This window comes from Chaetodon trifascialis, chromosome 13 (genome assembly GCF_039877785.1).
Source record: "Chaetodon trifascialis isolate fChaTrf1 chromosome 13, fChaTrf1.hap1, whole genome shotgun sequence".
Classification (NCBI taxonomy): domain Eukaryota; kingdom Metazoa; phylum Chordata; class Actinopteri; order Chaetodontiformes; family Chaetodontidae; genus Chaetodon; species Chaetodon trifascialis.
In genome coordinates this window covers 11035932-11050706 of record NC_092068.1, presented here as the reverse complement: position 1 = coordinate 11050706, position 14775 = coordinate 11035932, and the positions used below count along the sequence as shown (strand labels likewise).

The following is a 14775-nucleotide window of genomic DNA, read 5'->3' as shown; positions in this document are numbered from 1 at the left end:
TCTGCTCTTCCATTTGTCAAATCATAGGAAATAAAGAAACTAAGAAGCCATGACCTCTGGACTGGACTGGATGGATATATATATGTGTGTGTGTGTGTGTGTGTGTGTGTGTGTGTGTGTGTGTGTGTGTGTGTGTGTGTGTGTGTGTGTGTGTGTGTGTGTGTGTGTGTGTGTGTGTGCACAAATCAGACAAATTAACTGTGCCTCTGTCTTCACTGTTTAATTACAGTAGCCGTGGTGTTTAGTGGAGCCATATAAAGTAGAAAAATACTGAGGTTTTTTGCACTGATCAAATCTTTTGTGGACCAGCACCAAGCATCCATGTGGGCTACATCTGCGCTGAACCTGGGCCATCAGTCAAAGCCAGATGTAGAGTGGGCTGGAAAAAACAGGTGAGCCAGATCAAGTTTATTGTCCTGTCTGGTATGAACAATAAGGGGTGTGGAGACAGTTGAGCAGCAACACAACACAACAACGCAGAGCCTGTCTAACCACACACACTGACAAGCAGATGGTCGCTGACAGACACAGAATCTTGCAGTCTTTTAAAAATGTCCGGCATTGCAGCTAAACTTCAGCACAACCGAGAGAAATCCCATGGGATTGGATCCCACTCTCATGCGGTGAAATACCTCAACCAGGACTTTGAATTGCTGAGGGCAAGCTGTCTGGAGAGAGGACAGCTGTTTGAGGATGACTGCTTCGAGCCTCTCCCCTCATCCTTAGGCTTCGATGAACTTGGACCAAATTCCCATAAAGTCCGGGGCATCAGCTGGAAAAGACCAACGGTGGGTGTAACATGTAGGTGGTAACAAGTGCTAACAGTATCTAGCATGTGGCTGCAGTTACTTTGCTTGAAAAATGCAACTCTTGGGCTATATCAACTTATAAGATTATTAAGACTATCTTTTAAAAGCTAGAAATGAAAGACAGACTGTTTCCATCTATGACAGCACAATGTTTATCAGACCATATCTTATTTTGAATAAAGGTCTGTAGAGATACTATGCGTAATATCTCTGTCATTTTCCAGATGAGAAGTCAATCAGCTTCACACTTTATAAAGAATAGATAATTGCTGCAGTCTTGTTCCTGCTTATACACACTCCTGATTGTTGAGTTTTATATTGATCCTATCCACAAATAAGCTGTGTCTTATTATAAAACAATACGGCTGTGACTGAATGCATTTGCACTGGGTGCGAATGAGGACACTGTTGTCCTGCAGTGTGTCAGGACTCAAAGATCTACTTTTTTTTTACAGCGTAGATGGGTCATTTTGATATTGAGGATGGATACAGTATTATAGGACAAACAGGAAGTGTTGATGTGAGGAAGCATTACAGTTAGACTTTTACTTTACCTAAACTTTTACTTTTTTTTTTCTTCTCAGGAATTGTGTTCAAATCCACAATTCATTGTCGAAAAAGCTACCAGGACTGATATTTGTCAAGGGGCACTTGGTGAGACAGACAGACAGACACACACACACACACACACACACACACACACACACACACACACACACACACACACACACACACACACACACACTTCCAACAATGTCTGTTTATCACCTCTTTAAACTGACCAACATGAACAACTTACCTTTTGCTATTTTCCAACTAAATCACATTCAAATGCGTTTTGATGGCTTGATTGCATATTCATAGTATTTTACAAAGAGCACATATATTTCCATCCTCACCAATTTGAATGATTGATTTTGCATGCTAATCTTAGAGCGTCACAGTTAGCAGATGTGGATATCACACTGGTGTAGCTCTGCTCATGTTGACTCTGTGTGACTTCAGTGTCACCTTGTGTAGTTTCATCTCTGGATTGTGCTCGTTGTTTTCTTCCAATGCCTGTGTACTGACGTCAGCTCTGAGCTGAGAGATGACACAATAACCATGGCTTTGCACAACTGATGTGTGTGTGCAAACAAACTGCATGTCAAGTATGTTTTAGAAATGAGTCCTAATCCCAAAATGAGACTTCCCTTCATTCTAACACTTGTGTTCAGGTGACTGCTGGCTCCTGGCAGCTATCGCCTCCTTGACCCTCAACAAAGAGGTTCTGGCTCGTGTTGTCCCCCATGACCAGAGTTTTGAGGAGAACTACGCTGGCATCTTTCACTTCGAGGTACAGTGCATGGACACACACCACAGACTCATTCTCTTCACAGCAAAGGTTTGTTTTTACTAATTGCGTCTGGCTCTCAGTTCTGGCAGTTTGGTGAGTGGGTGGATGTGGTGGTCGATGACCGCTTGCCCACTAGAAATGGAGAGCTGCTGTTTGTTCACTCAGCAGAGGGTTCAGAGTTTTGGAGCGCACTGCTGGAGAAGGCCTACGCCAAGTATGGAAACATGGAACATCTGGATTGCTTTTTGTTCATTTTGGTATGTCTTCATCTGGTCTAGTCGTCCATTAACTCATTTTCCCTTTAGGGTAAATGGATGCTATGAGGCCCTTTCTGGAGGCAGCACCACAGAGGGTTTTGAGGACTTCACTGGAGGCATTGCTGAGCGGCATGAACTGAGCAATCCAGATCCCCACCTCTTCAAAATCATTCGGAAGGCCTTGGACAGAGGCTCCCTTCTGGGATGCTCCATTGATGTTTGTTTGAGCTCCTTGTTTCACATGTGGTGAGATCGTTATCCTTGTCGTATCTGGTAGTTTTTACCTCACAAGCTTTTCCTCTCCGTTCCAGATTACCAGCTCGGCGGACTCAGAAGCTGTCACATATCGCAAGCTGGTGAAGGGCCATGCTTATTCAGTGACAGGAGCGGACCAGGTGAGGAAATGTAGTCATCTGTATACACACCGCACAGATCATCCTGGTACAAATGAAGCTGCTGTAGCTACCATGCTGTACGCTCTAACAGATGTTACTGTTTGGTGAGGTATCTGCTGGTTTTAGCCCTTTTCTTATATTTATGTTGTTATTTGTGTGTCTTTTTTTCTGGTTGAGAGCAATTAACACGAATATTCTGTGTCAGGTGGAGTTCAGAGGAGACACAGTGCAGCTGATCAGGATTAGAAACCCATGGGGTCAGGTGGAGTGGAATGGAGCCTGGAGTGATAAGTGAGTATTGTGTGTGATTTAAGGGGAGGAAATACAAGAGTAATGCTCTAGTTTTTTAGCCATGTTAGCAGCATGTGGCACTAGGGATGCTCATTCTGGTTAGTGAGTGAGTCCAAGACTTTGGTTTAGACCTGGTTATCTAAGCAACTGGTTGGATTGCCAAGATAATTACTACAGAGATTCAGATTCCTCAGAGGGTCAAGCCCGATGACTTTGGTGCTCCCACACTTCCTGTTTCCTGCAGGATGAATTGTACTCATTTCTGTGATCCTTTAGCTGTTCATCCAGTGTATCACCAAATACCTAAACTAATGAAATTCCCATCAGCCTGATCTTTTCTTTGTGTTTGTGTGAACAGAGAAAAGAGATGGAACAAGTAATTATTCTTTTTATCTCAGGCTTTAACCAAGTGACAGCTGACACTGCTGACTAATCAACCAACATTATGTTTTCAAATTACATTTGAACTGAGCAGCTTCCAACTGCTTTCTGTTGTTCATAAGAGGACCCAACCTAAATGAAACATCCATTGTTTGGACAGTGTATGTGTTTCTGTCATGGATGTAACCCACAGAAACACACCCACCCAGTGGAATGACTGGTAAATCCTGTAAAAAGCTTATTTGACAGTGTTCAAGGTGTAGGTGCAGTGTGTGTGGGTTAGGTGCCGGCCTGTAGTTTATGTCTCCCATGTTTAAACCCTATCATGTAATCTATTTCTGACATGAATGTATTGGTGCTTTTTTTCTAGTTCTTCTGAGTGGAGATATGTGAGTGATGATGATCGGGCAAGGCTGACCAACCGTTCTGAGGACGGGGAGTTCTGGTAAACCTCACCGAAACTACTTTTCTTCTGCTTCCGGCTTCCTGCTCTTATTTTATTGATAGGAAGGATGTGGTTGGTTCTATTTTCTTTTTATTTCCCTCATACTTTTTCACCCACAGGATGTCATTTTCTGACTTTCTGCACCAATATTCTCGCCTTGAGATCTGCAACCTCACCCCTGATGCCCTCACAGGTGATGAGTACAAGAAATGGGCGGAGACAGAGTTTGAAGACACGTGGAGAAGGGGAGTGTCAGCTGGTGGCTGCAGAAACTTTCCAAGTATGAACAGTTTCTAAATGTTCCCTCCAGATTTGAATCCAGCACTGGTGCATGCGTGTCATAGGTGAACATATAGTGTGTCTTGGTTGCTGTACAGTGCTGGTGATCAGCTCCCAACTAACCCTTGCTTCCCTTCCTAGATTCCTTCTGGATGAATCCCCAGTTTATCATTAAACTGGACGAGGTGGATGATGACCCTGATGATGGTGAGGAGGGCTGCACCTTCATTGTGGGCTTAATGCAGAAGAACAGGCGCCGCATGAGGAAAATGGGGCAGGACATGGAGACCATCGGCTTTGCCATCTATGAGGTAAGGAGCTGCTTTCAAGATGACACTGTCAGTGATAATGATCATGCCAGTAAAGATTGCATTTGCAGCATTTGCACCAACTCTGACATTTGACTGGTTCTCGTCTTTTTCTAGCTGCCTGAGGAGGTATGTATTGCTGGGAGCACGGATTTTTGTTGCATTAGTGAGAAAATTCGATCATGCAGGTATTTACACGATCTAAAAAAGTGGGAGGTCAGAGGGAAGGTAAAGGATGCCCCCATGTGACTGCACTGCATGTGTGTCATTTTCCAGTACTCTGGTCAAAGGCAAGTGCACCTGAAGAAACACTTCTTCCTGCGCAACCGTTCAGCGGCGCGCTCTGAGACCTTCATCAACCTGCGAGAGGTGTGCAACCACTTCTGCCTTCCCCCTGGAGAATACCTCATCATCCCCTCCACCTTTGAGCCCAACAAGAATGGAGACTTTTATGTGCGGGTGTTCTCTGAGAAACAGGCTGATTTCCAGTATGTTGCTTTCACAAATACAAGTGCAATTTCATAATGACCAACAGTATGAATAATCACAGCCTTCACAATGATCATATAACTTTGACTTCTTGCCACTTTTAGAGAGATTGATGATCCTGTAGACTGCCACGTTGAGCAGGTAAAATCATATCCCTTTATTTATACAGTTTAATATTCTAATCATATTTTAACAAAGGAAAAAATGATTACTTTGTCATCTCTAGATTGATATTGATGAAGATGACATCAGTGACAGATTCAAGAAACTGTTTGGGCAGCTTGCTGGACATGTACGTACACTTTAGATTTGCTGCATTATCATCATTATGTCAAATCATGGTCCTTTATAATGTGGTGTGTCATATGCTTTTTAGGATGTGGAGATTTCTGCATTCGAGCTGCAGAAAATCCTCAACCGAGTGGTGGTGAAGAGTAAGACAAATTATTTCTTCTTCCAGGCGAGTTCATGCATGTGCACATGACACTCACAGCAACATGTGCCTGTGTTTTATCCATTTCCAGGAGATGACATCAAAACCACTGGGTTTAGCCTGTCGACCTGCCGCAACATGGTCAATCTGCTGGATGTATCCTTCTTGCTTTTGTATTTTCATCGAAATAGCTTTAAAGGAATAGAGTGACGTTATGGGAAATACTTTTTATCCGCTTTTGTGCTCAAAGAGAGCAGCTATTTAGTCAAGCTTAACACTAAGTCTGAAAATAATGGGAGAAAGCCTGCCTGGCAATAATTAACATGTTGTATCTTGTTTGTTTAATCTTTACAAAAACCAAAGTGTGAAAATGACAAATTGTGGTTTTAGAGCGGCTCGTGTGCCAGACTATTTCTTGGCCTCAGAAATATTTAGACAAATAATATCCCATAAACCCCCAATTTGTTGTTTTTCACACTCAGGGTTTTGTATGGATTGAACAAATAAGATTAGTAATTAGTGAGCTTCAGAAGTGTTGGGAGGTGGATTTTGTTGCTTGGATAGAGCAAGGCTAGCCGTTTTCAGCCCTTATGCTGAGCTGGGCTGAGTGCCTGCTGACTGTGGCCATAAATTTAGCATACAGGCATGAAAGGGGTATCAGTGTTTTTTAACCTAACTAGTGAAATAAAAAAGTGAATAAGCACCTTTTCCAAGATGTCAAACTATTCCTTTAAGGCTGGAAATACCATCTTATTCCTTACTGTCTGACAATATTTTGCATATGAGCATGTCCAACCTTTCACTGATGTTTTATTTTATACATATTTCTCACAAATTTGGCACAATTTACAGTTGTGCTTCTGCTTTCCTTGACACACTCTTCAAAGAAAGATGGAAGTGGCAAGCTGGGACTGGTCGAATTTAAGATCCTTTGGACAAAGATTGAGAAATTCCTGGTGTGTTCCTTATTTGTTTGCATTGGCATTAACACACCATGTGCAGTAGTCTATTAGTAGGATGGTGATGGCACATATTAACATGCTGGGCTCTCCATTAGGATCTGTACAAAGAGAGAGACACAGACAAAAGTGGCTGTATGAGCTCCTCTGAGATGCGGATGGCTGTTGAGGCGGCTGGTGAGAAATCCACCAGACACTTTTCTCTACCCTCTACCCTGTTAAGAGTTTGAGGAACAAGAGGCTAAAGCCTGTTGCTTAGTTTGTGTTTTTCTCTGTTCTCTCTTTTTCTCTGCATTACAACTCATCTCTGCTTTTCCATAGGTTTCTCTCTCAACAACCCTCTGCATCAGATAATTGTGGCCCGCTACACTGAACCAAACCTCACCGTTGACTTTGACAACTTTGTGTGCAGTCTGATCCGCTTAGAGTCACTCTTCAGTGAGTTCTCTGTCATTTTCTTCATTAACATGCATGCAGAAATGATGTAGAGTTATGATATTTTTTTGTATTTATAACAGACACCTTCAAGACCCTGGACGAGAATGAGTCTGGTGTGATAACTTTGGGTTTTATGGAGGTAAGAGATGTGACAATGACACAAAATATTAAAACAACGGTTCATGGACCACACAGTGATCGGCGCTTGTGTTTCCATCCGCAGTGGCTGAATCTGGTGATGCTGTAGAGGAGAGCCGACTGTGACCAGCTGAAGAATCCAGACTTGTGCTGAAGAGTCACCATGTCTGAATACGCTGTCAGTTTGTGTGTTGTGTAGCTAATCAATTGTTAATGATCTTAATGGAAACTAATTTCTATGAGTTTAATTATCCACAAACATAATAAAGCTACAGTGTTGTACAAAAACAAATCTATTAAAAGAGATATGCATTTTGTGCAGTATGTGTGGCCACTGCACTGAGAATGTTCCTGTGTTGATCATTTCTTTCTGTCAGGTGCTCAGTTTTTGGGCTTTGTGCTTATTTGCTTTCTTACAGATGAGCAGATATTTTCCACGTTTGGACAGATCAGGCTAGTTGTTCCCCTCTGTTCCCAGTCTTTATGCTATGCTAAGCTAACCCACTGCTTATATACTGCTCACAAAAATGAAGGGAACACATAAATCACACATCAGATCATGATGAACGAATTATTCAAGTTGAAAATCTTTACTGATGTAGATTGTATAATGAATAAAACACGGTCAATGGAAAGAAAAATCATCAACCCGTTGAGGATGGGATTCAAAATGACACTGAAAATGAAAATAAAAAATGGAAATCACACGCTGATCCAACTTGCATGAATTTCACCATGGTAACTCGTAATGCGACACACTGCACTCCAAACAACATCTGGGCATGCTCCTGATGAGTCAACGGATGGTGTCCTGGGAGACTTCCTCCTAGACCTGGATCAGGGCATCAGTGAGCTCCTGGACAGTCTGTGGCGGTACTTGGCAGCGTCGGATGCCGATACATAACATTCCATAGGTGCTGAATTGGATTTAGGTCAGGGGAGCGTGAAGGCCAGTCAATGGCATCAGTGTCTTTGTCATCCAGGAACTGCCTACAAACCCAGGGCTCTCTCCACTGCAGCGTGAGGTCTGACAATCACTCTGAGGATTTCATGTACCTAACAGCAGTCAGGGTACCATGACATGACATGGAGGTCTGTGCGACCCTCCAGGGATATGCCTCCCCAGACCATCAGTGACCCACCCCCAACCTGACCACGCTGGATGATGTTACAGGCAGCATAACATTCAGCACAGCAACTCCAGACTCTTTCAGTCAAAACTAGAGAAGAATCAGTCAGAGGGATGGGGAGAGAGCAACTGTCTGTGGCCACCACAAACAGAACCATTCCCTTTGAGGGGGTTGGATTGCTTTTGCGTCTCCACTGCACCTGCTGTCACTTTCATTTGCACCAAAGCAGGTGTGACTGAGTCACAATCACTTGTTCTTCCTAAGTGGACAGATTGAAATCCCTGAAGTTTAACTGACTTGGTTTTATACTATGATGATTAACCCTACGTTTACACGTAGCAGGGTATTTTGGAAAACGGATATTTTGGCCCCTCCGTTTTAAAAAATAACATCGTGCACACAACATCGTTTTCAAAAATGTTGTCGTTTACATGAACCCGGATAAATACGCCGTCAAGCGCATCATAACTATGCCAAACCTATGGACGCGAGTGTAAACATAGGTCGCTCACATGACGTTAAGTATTCAGTCGCATGTTGTGATGTTTCGGAAACCTAAAACGCCGTTTAACTCAGTTTACACACTGACAAATAACTGCCGTTTTCAGAAATCTCCACTTTGGCCAGAGTTTTTAAAAATTATCGTTTTCCGTGAAAAAAACTCCTGCATGTAAATGAGAGGCCAAACTGCATGAAAACATATATGTTTTCCTGAAGTGTAAACGTAGCCTAAGTGTTCCCTTCATTTTTTTGAGCAGTGTAGCTTCCTATATTCACGATACGGGCTGGTATAAATTTCATAAATCTCATCTAATTCATGGCAAGAAAACAAAAGCATATTTTCTAAAATGTTGAACCTTTCTGTGTGGCATCTCCTCCCTTTTCTTTGGTATCGAGTTCTCTGCAAGCACATACAAAAAGCCTCTGCAATGAAAAAGTTCACTTCACATTGAATTGCAACCTCAACATATGGCAACATGTCTCTAATGCTACTTTTTTCTTGCGTGCTTTAGCAAATTGTTACAAACCTTGGCCAAACAACGTCTATTAATGGAAACTAGCTAATTACTTTTGGGGATAATTATTTTGAGTGGCAGAATTGTAATAATCAACGGAGAAAATATGACTGATCACACCCAATAATAGTGCAATAACCTTGAAACTTGAGCCAAGGTCAGAGCTGTTTAGAGTAGAGTGAAGCAAAGTTCCATACCTTAAGAAAATGACTTAAGAGTCAAAACAATTCATAGAAAAAGGACTTAACAGCTTTGTATAAAGAAGCTAAAAGCAACTTTGGCAAAGTTAAAGTGTGATTCTATGTGCAGACTCCAGTGACTCCTATGTGTATAACAAGGACCCAAAATGGCACTCTTAAGGTCTGATCAGCCAATAGCAGGCCTTGAAAGTAACTCTTCTTATATACCAGTCCAGGTTGCTGGTGGCAGATGGCCTCACTGTCCACAGAGTGATTTAGGCATCACGTTACATAACCCAAAACCAGATGGACAGTTCAGTGCCTTTCTATTACCAGTAGATGTCAGAGTTTTCATGGGTTTGGATTTGTTGCTTGTGGCCGAATCTGCAATGTGCTTGCAGCAGCATGAAGTTTTCAACTGACAGAGAGTTATGCAGCAGCCGTTTCCTGTTGTGTGAGGTTCGGGGTTGGATTTCCCTTTGACTGCTTTGAAAAGTCACTGCTGGCTGCCATTAGCTCCGTCTGCAGGCCTTACCACAGTTATGATGATAAACCTAAAAACAACCCTCAGAGAGCTTTCTGTAGGTAACTCTGTCATAAAGACAGAATGTCAGCTATTTCACACACACACACACACACACACACACACACACACACACTATTTCAGACTCACAGATTCCTGTGCTTGCAGTGCAAGTGTGAACAGGCAAACTATGATGTGCTGTCATTTAGGCACCCTGCTTTTTGGAACAGGAGGTAGTCCAGATGTGGGGCGGGACTCTGACTGTCCATAAACCACAAATCCACACAGGGGAAGTGAAGACACTGTGAAGCTGAAGCAGAGTATCTGCATTTCAAAGCAGTCACTGTGGAGGAATGGTTTCTGATGCCATAATTCTCCAACAAAAGGAGAGCTTAGATTACGTGAACCATCAAAAAAAAAAAAAAAAAAGCTGGAGAATGTCATTTTCTTGTTTGCCAGTGAGCCAGTTCCCTCTCATGGGTATCTGGAGTATTTTTCATTTAGTGTCTCCAACGAAAGCGTGATGCTGCAACAGCAACTTTTGGATTTCACATTTTGCCTGCTGAGAAAATCCCTTTTGTCAAGATTTCATATCTAACTGACACACTGCCATGTACTATTTTACATTATGTAGAACAAATATTTAGGCATAACAGAGAGAATGGGCTCTACTTATTCACTTACTGTTTACTCAATCTCTACTAGCTAACAGTAATACTACACTCATAGATATGGTGCAGTAAAAAGTACAATATTTGCTTCAGAACTGTTGTGGAGTGGAAATATAATGCAACAGGAAAAAGGAAAGATTCAGTGAAGTATAAGTACCTCAAATTTGTATTTAAGTACAGTACTTTCCACCACTGCAAACAGCATGATGTAGGACTAGAGGAGTGTCAGGGGGCCCAGGTGCCCCTCCTCTGAGCTGAGCCAATAACCCCTATTCTACATACCTGGACTTTACAAAAAGTTCCACTTTTTATTACTCTAAAGTCAGACATGGAATTATCATACATGTTTTGAAGATGCCCTGCTTAAATGCATTTTCTTTCTTTCCTTCTGTCTTTCTTTTACCTGGTGTCAAACCCTCCTCTCTTTACTCTGATTCAAAGTATTTTTCCAGTGGCCTTGTACAGACATGTCACAATTGTGCTCCTTTGGGCCTCTGAAACAGAACAATAAATTGCAACTGCACCAACCCATCAGTCTTGGCTAAAGAAAGCAAATCAAAATTTACACTTGAAGTTCATTTTGTCCAGATTGATCCACTTTGGTGGTACACATGCGTAGAAACTAGAAAATGCTGTGTTTAGAGTAGGATTAGATCGACACTCTTTCCATTTCTGTACATCTACCTATCGACTCTTACTACTGGAATCTGATGGAGGTATAGCATTTCACCTCAGAGGTAGCTAGATAACTCCTTTTGACACATCTGTGTGCTCATCCTGTATTTTACCTTATAAGGCCACTGAGCTGCATCTCAGCAGCAGATGTGTTAAAAATGTGGACAGGTTTGTCTCCATATAAGGGCGTTATGTTTCACTCCCACCAATCACCGGCACAAGCTCACCTGAGGTTTTACCTTAAAAGGAAGAGCTCTACCTCAACCAAATGTAAGATGACGGGATGACAAAATGTTTGTCTTGTACCAGACAATGAAGCACATATGTTCATTGTGATCTAAGGTTCAAATGTAATGTGATTAAATGCAAATGCTCAGGTTGCAGCTGAAACTGTGTAACACCTGGGAGGAGGGGGTGGGCCCAGTTTTGGAGGTGTGCTCATTTACCCCAGCCCCTCCTCTGTGAGTCAACCTGCTCTCTTTCCTTATGACCCTTCAGCATTTTGACTGGTGGTGCCATTTTTCTCTGCTGCCTGTTTCCTTCACACATCAGATGCAAAATGGTGAGTAGCTTTCACAAAAACAATTGGCTGGGGGGACTTGCGCCGTGTCAGTTGACAACTTCTTGTTTGTGAATTGTGTGTCCCACAGGACAAGTGATGTAGAACTGATGAAACTTTAAAGTGCCATGACCTAATTTTAACACTATATGTAAAAACGTAGAAACACAGTGAAGCCTGGCTGTGTGGATATTCACAGTCAGTGTGGGGTGTTTGTTGGATGGTTCGTTGAGGAAATGGTTTGCTGAGTGAAAAGAGAGTGTTTGAAAAGCCTTGTTCAAGGTGTGGTTTTGCCTCCAAAATGGAGGGAGCTTTGTTCGTGCTTCAAACTTGTTCTGAGAGAGTCCCCTGAGGCGGTCTTTCTTGTGCTAACTTGTTCCACAATGACTGGAATGTGACAGAGTCAAAGAAAATTCATGGGGTAGGCAGCAGCCACAGCATGTTACTGCTGCAAAGCTGGCAGAGCATTAGCACACTGACTTGCTTAAATAGCGTTAACACTTCTCTCCAATGCCTGGTTTTGATGAGCTTCCTGTTTTCTACATCTTTTAGTTCTGCTTTCTGACTGAAAACCAAAGTTCGAGTGAACATCTGCTCAAATATGAGCTCAGGCCCTAACCCCACTCACTGCTCAGACTGTGATAGTCTTTATGATAATCTCATTTCACAAGATTGCGTACATGTAACTGGTAAATCTGACTTGGTAGTAGTAGTCTTCATTGATAAGAGCTGCTTTGTCTCTTTTTTCTTTCTTTTTTAATGGAATTAATCCTCAACTCTTGAGATATATATATATATATATATATATATATATATATATATATATATATATATATATATATATATATATATATATATATATATATATATATATATATGTGTGTGTGTGTGTGGCTCTTACCATCATTCTGTAAAATTTGAATGACTTGTAAGTCACAAAGGAAATCTGCACTACATTTTTCATCTTTGTGTGTTTCTGTCTTAGGGTAAATGAGCTCACAAGCTCACCAACATTACATGTGATCAGTGGGGTTCATACCTTTCAGAGAATACATGTGATAAAATGTCTTTGTGTCAGCAAAACAAGTCGTAGACAATGGCTTAGTGACATGTAATGTCTTGTGTTTTCTCACAACAGGCTTCTGGGGTACAAGTCTCTGATGAAGTGAAGGACCTCATCACTGATATTAAATTACAGAGAAGTGAACCGATGCAGCATATAAGAGTGGCGGCATTTAAAATCAAGGATGGCTTCATTCTCAAGGATGAAGTTGTCCGCCAAGCCGATCTGGTGGGAGACGATGCCTTTTTGGCCTTCAAGGGTCTGCTGGATCCTAAAAGGTGCCGCTACATATTGTATGACTGCCACTTTGACACCAAGGAATCAAGCAACAAAAAAGAGCTGGTCTTCGTGCTGTGGTAGGTCCTTGTGTTGTGATTGAAGCATAAATAGTCAAACGTTCAAACATTCTCATGTGTGTTACACTTGAATAATGATTTCTCCTCATAACAGGTGTCCGGAAACTGGCTGTGTCAAAGATAAAATGGCCTTCGCTAGTTCAAAAGATGCTCTTAAGAAGTGCATGACTGGTGAGGTTTTCTTCCATTTTGTCATATTTCTTTTTGCCATCGCATTAGACTTTTGTAGACTTTGATGGCCCTAGAATTCAAACTGAATTTTGTTCCCTCGTGATGTTTTCAACAGGTATCAAACATAATCTGCAGATGAATGAACCTTCCGACTGCGGTGACAGGCACGCCTTTGCAGGACTGGTGGCGAAAGACATAACCAGCCTTGAGGGGGTCAATGTTTAGCATGCTGAGAGGGGTCATTAAACCATCTGTCTCCCATTTCAGAAAAATGTATTGTTTTTTTTGATTTGGTCAACAAAGCTTGAAGGGGAAGGGTTGGCCTCTGGGCAGGATGAGATTCCTGTAACACAAATGTCTGCTGTTTGTGCCCCAATAAACCAACCAGTTACACCAGTTGGACTGTAAAATCAGTCCTGTTCAGATGTAATTTTATTCATTCTTTAATGTATCCATACATCAATGATACTGTTGTCTGTCACTTGACTCTTGGTACATTTATTTTTCTCATATCAGTTATTTGGTGTTTTTATGTACATACTGTTTGCATCCCAGCATACTAGTATTCACCATGTGTCTTCCTTTATGGGTTAGTCACTGATGACATGTTTGCTGCATACTATATTGTGTAAAATATCCCCATGGACACCCTAGTAGAGTTGACTTTGTCAAAATGGCTGGGCCTGTAAATCTAACACCTGTTATACTCTGGTGGACACATAAAGAGCAGTACAACTTTTACAAAGAACAAAACAAAGTTTCATTGAAAATGTAGAGCTTTTTGCACGCCGAGTATTGTCAAATAAATTCAATGCAACCAATAGTGCAAATGTGAGCTGTTTTTCTTTTTCCATCATTTATTTATTTAAAGTGAGATGGTGTAGCCTGCTGATTTGGGAAAGCATTTAGAAAACAGCATTTCTGCTTTTGTCCTGGGTGTGATTATCACCTTTGACCCACTAATCAATCATCAGTCCTGAGATCATTTTTCCACACTTTGGTTTCATTTGATCAAATCTCCATTTTCTTCATCTTCATCTGGGTCAGCAAGCTGACTTTGGGCTTAAGCCAGGTGTTAAGGAAGGTGTAGCTTAAGTTAAACCAAGCTCTGCGTGCTATCCATAATAGACTTGTACACTGGAAATAGAGCAAACTATCATTGGACTTTGAAACAGAGTTGTCCTCATTCACATTCACTGCAGCCGTAAGGACCACAAGGTGAATCCGGAGACCCTTTGGACAACTGCACGGACATCTCCATCACCAGTCTATCCCCCTGGCCTGCGGGAGCAGCGCCTCGCCCTCTGACACGTTCAGACCTGACGTACAGTCTGTGGCCTCCACCAAACCTGGAGGAGAAACGTCAGCTGTCTATGTTCATTCATTCATGACTGCTAAGGAACTCCCTCTTGTAATACGCTTCCTTGTGCCATGACCATTGATGGAACCTGAAGCTTACTGTGTGTGAAACAAA

The 14775-nt window shown here is 41.9% G+C and overlaps 2 protein-coding genes across 2 annotated transcripts; both read left to right on the top strand.

The window, feature by feature from the left end:
* Positions 1 to 548: 548 nt before the first annotated feature.
* Positions 549 to 7108, top strand: LOC139340904 (calpain-2 catalytic subunit-like). Its single transcript, XM_070977025.1, has 21 exons — positions 549 to 788; positions 1394 to 1463; positions 2027 to 2145; positions 2226 to 2359; positions 2451 to 2619; positions 2714 to 2797; positions 3003 to 3088; positions 3840 to 3914; positions 4034 to 4194; positions 4335 to 4504; positions 4619 to 4630; positions 4778 to 4989; positions 5095 to 5131; positions 5217 to 5282; positions 5367 to 5424; positions 5515 to 5579; positions 6311 to 6379; positions 6481 to 6559; positions 6704 to 6820; positions 6901 to 6959; positions 7044 to 7108. Exons 1-21 carry the CDS (start codon positions 552 to 554, stop codon positions 7065 to 7067), a joined length of 2103 nt encoding a protein of 700 aa, XP_070833126.1. The 5' UTR covers positions 549 to 551; the 3' UTR covers positions 7068 to 7108.
* A 4549-nt stretch (positions 7109 to 11657) lies between these two features.
* On the top strand, positions 11658 to 14135 carry cfl1l (cofilin 1 (non-muscle), like). The gene is made up of 4 exons (XM_070977998.1): positions 11658 to 11714; positions 12850 to 13130; positions 13225 to 13301; positions 13417 to 14135. The coding sequence occupies exons 1-4, from the start codon at positions 11712 to 11714 to the stop codon at positions 13524 to 13526; spliced, it is 471 nt and encodes a 156-aa protein (XP_070834099.1). The 5' UTR covers positions 11658 to 11711; the 3' UTR covers positions 13527 to 14135.
* The last annotated feature ends 640 nt before the right edge of the window (positions 14136 to 14775 follow it).

Excerpts from the sequence above, each read along its gene's own strand:
- LOC139340904 (XM_070977025.1), top strand. The coding sequence starts at position 552 with ATGTCCGGCATTGCAGCTAAACTTCAGCACAACCGAGAGAAATCCCAT. Across the intron at positions 4,990-5,094 it reads GAGAAACAGGCTGATTTCCA|AGAGATTGATGATCCTGTAG; the intron begins GTATGTTGCTTT and ends TGCCACTTTTAG. Across the intron at positions 5,132-5,216 it reads TAGACTGCCACGTTGAGCAG|ATTGATATTGATGAAGATGA; the intron begins GTAAAATCATAT and ends TGTCATCTCTAG.
- cfl1l (XM_070977998.1), top strand. Across the intron at positions 13,131-13,224 it reads GAGCTGGTCTTCGTGCTGTG|GTGTCCGGAAACTGGCTGTG; the intron begins GTAGGTCCTTGT and ends TCCTCATAACAG. Across the intron at positions 13,302-13,416 it reads TCTTAAGAAGTGCATGACTG|GTATCAAACATAATCTGCAG; the intron begins GTGAGGTTTTCT and ends TGTTTTCAACAG.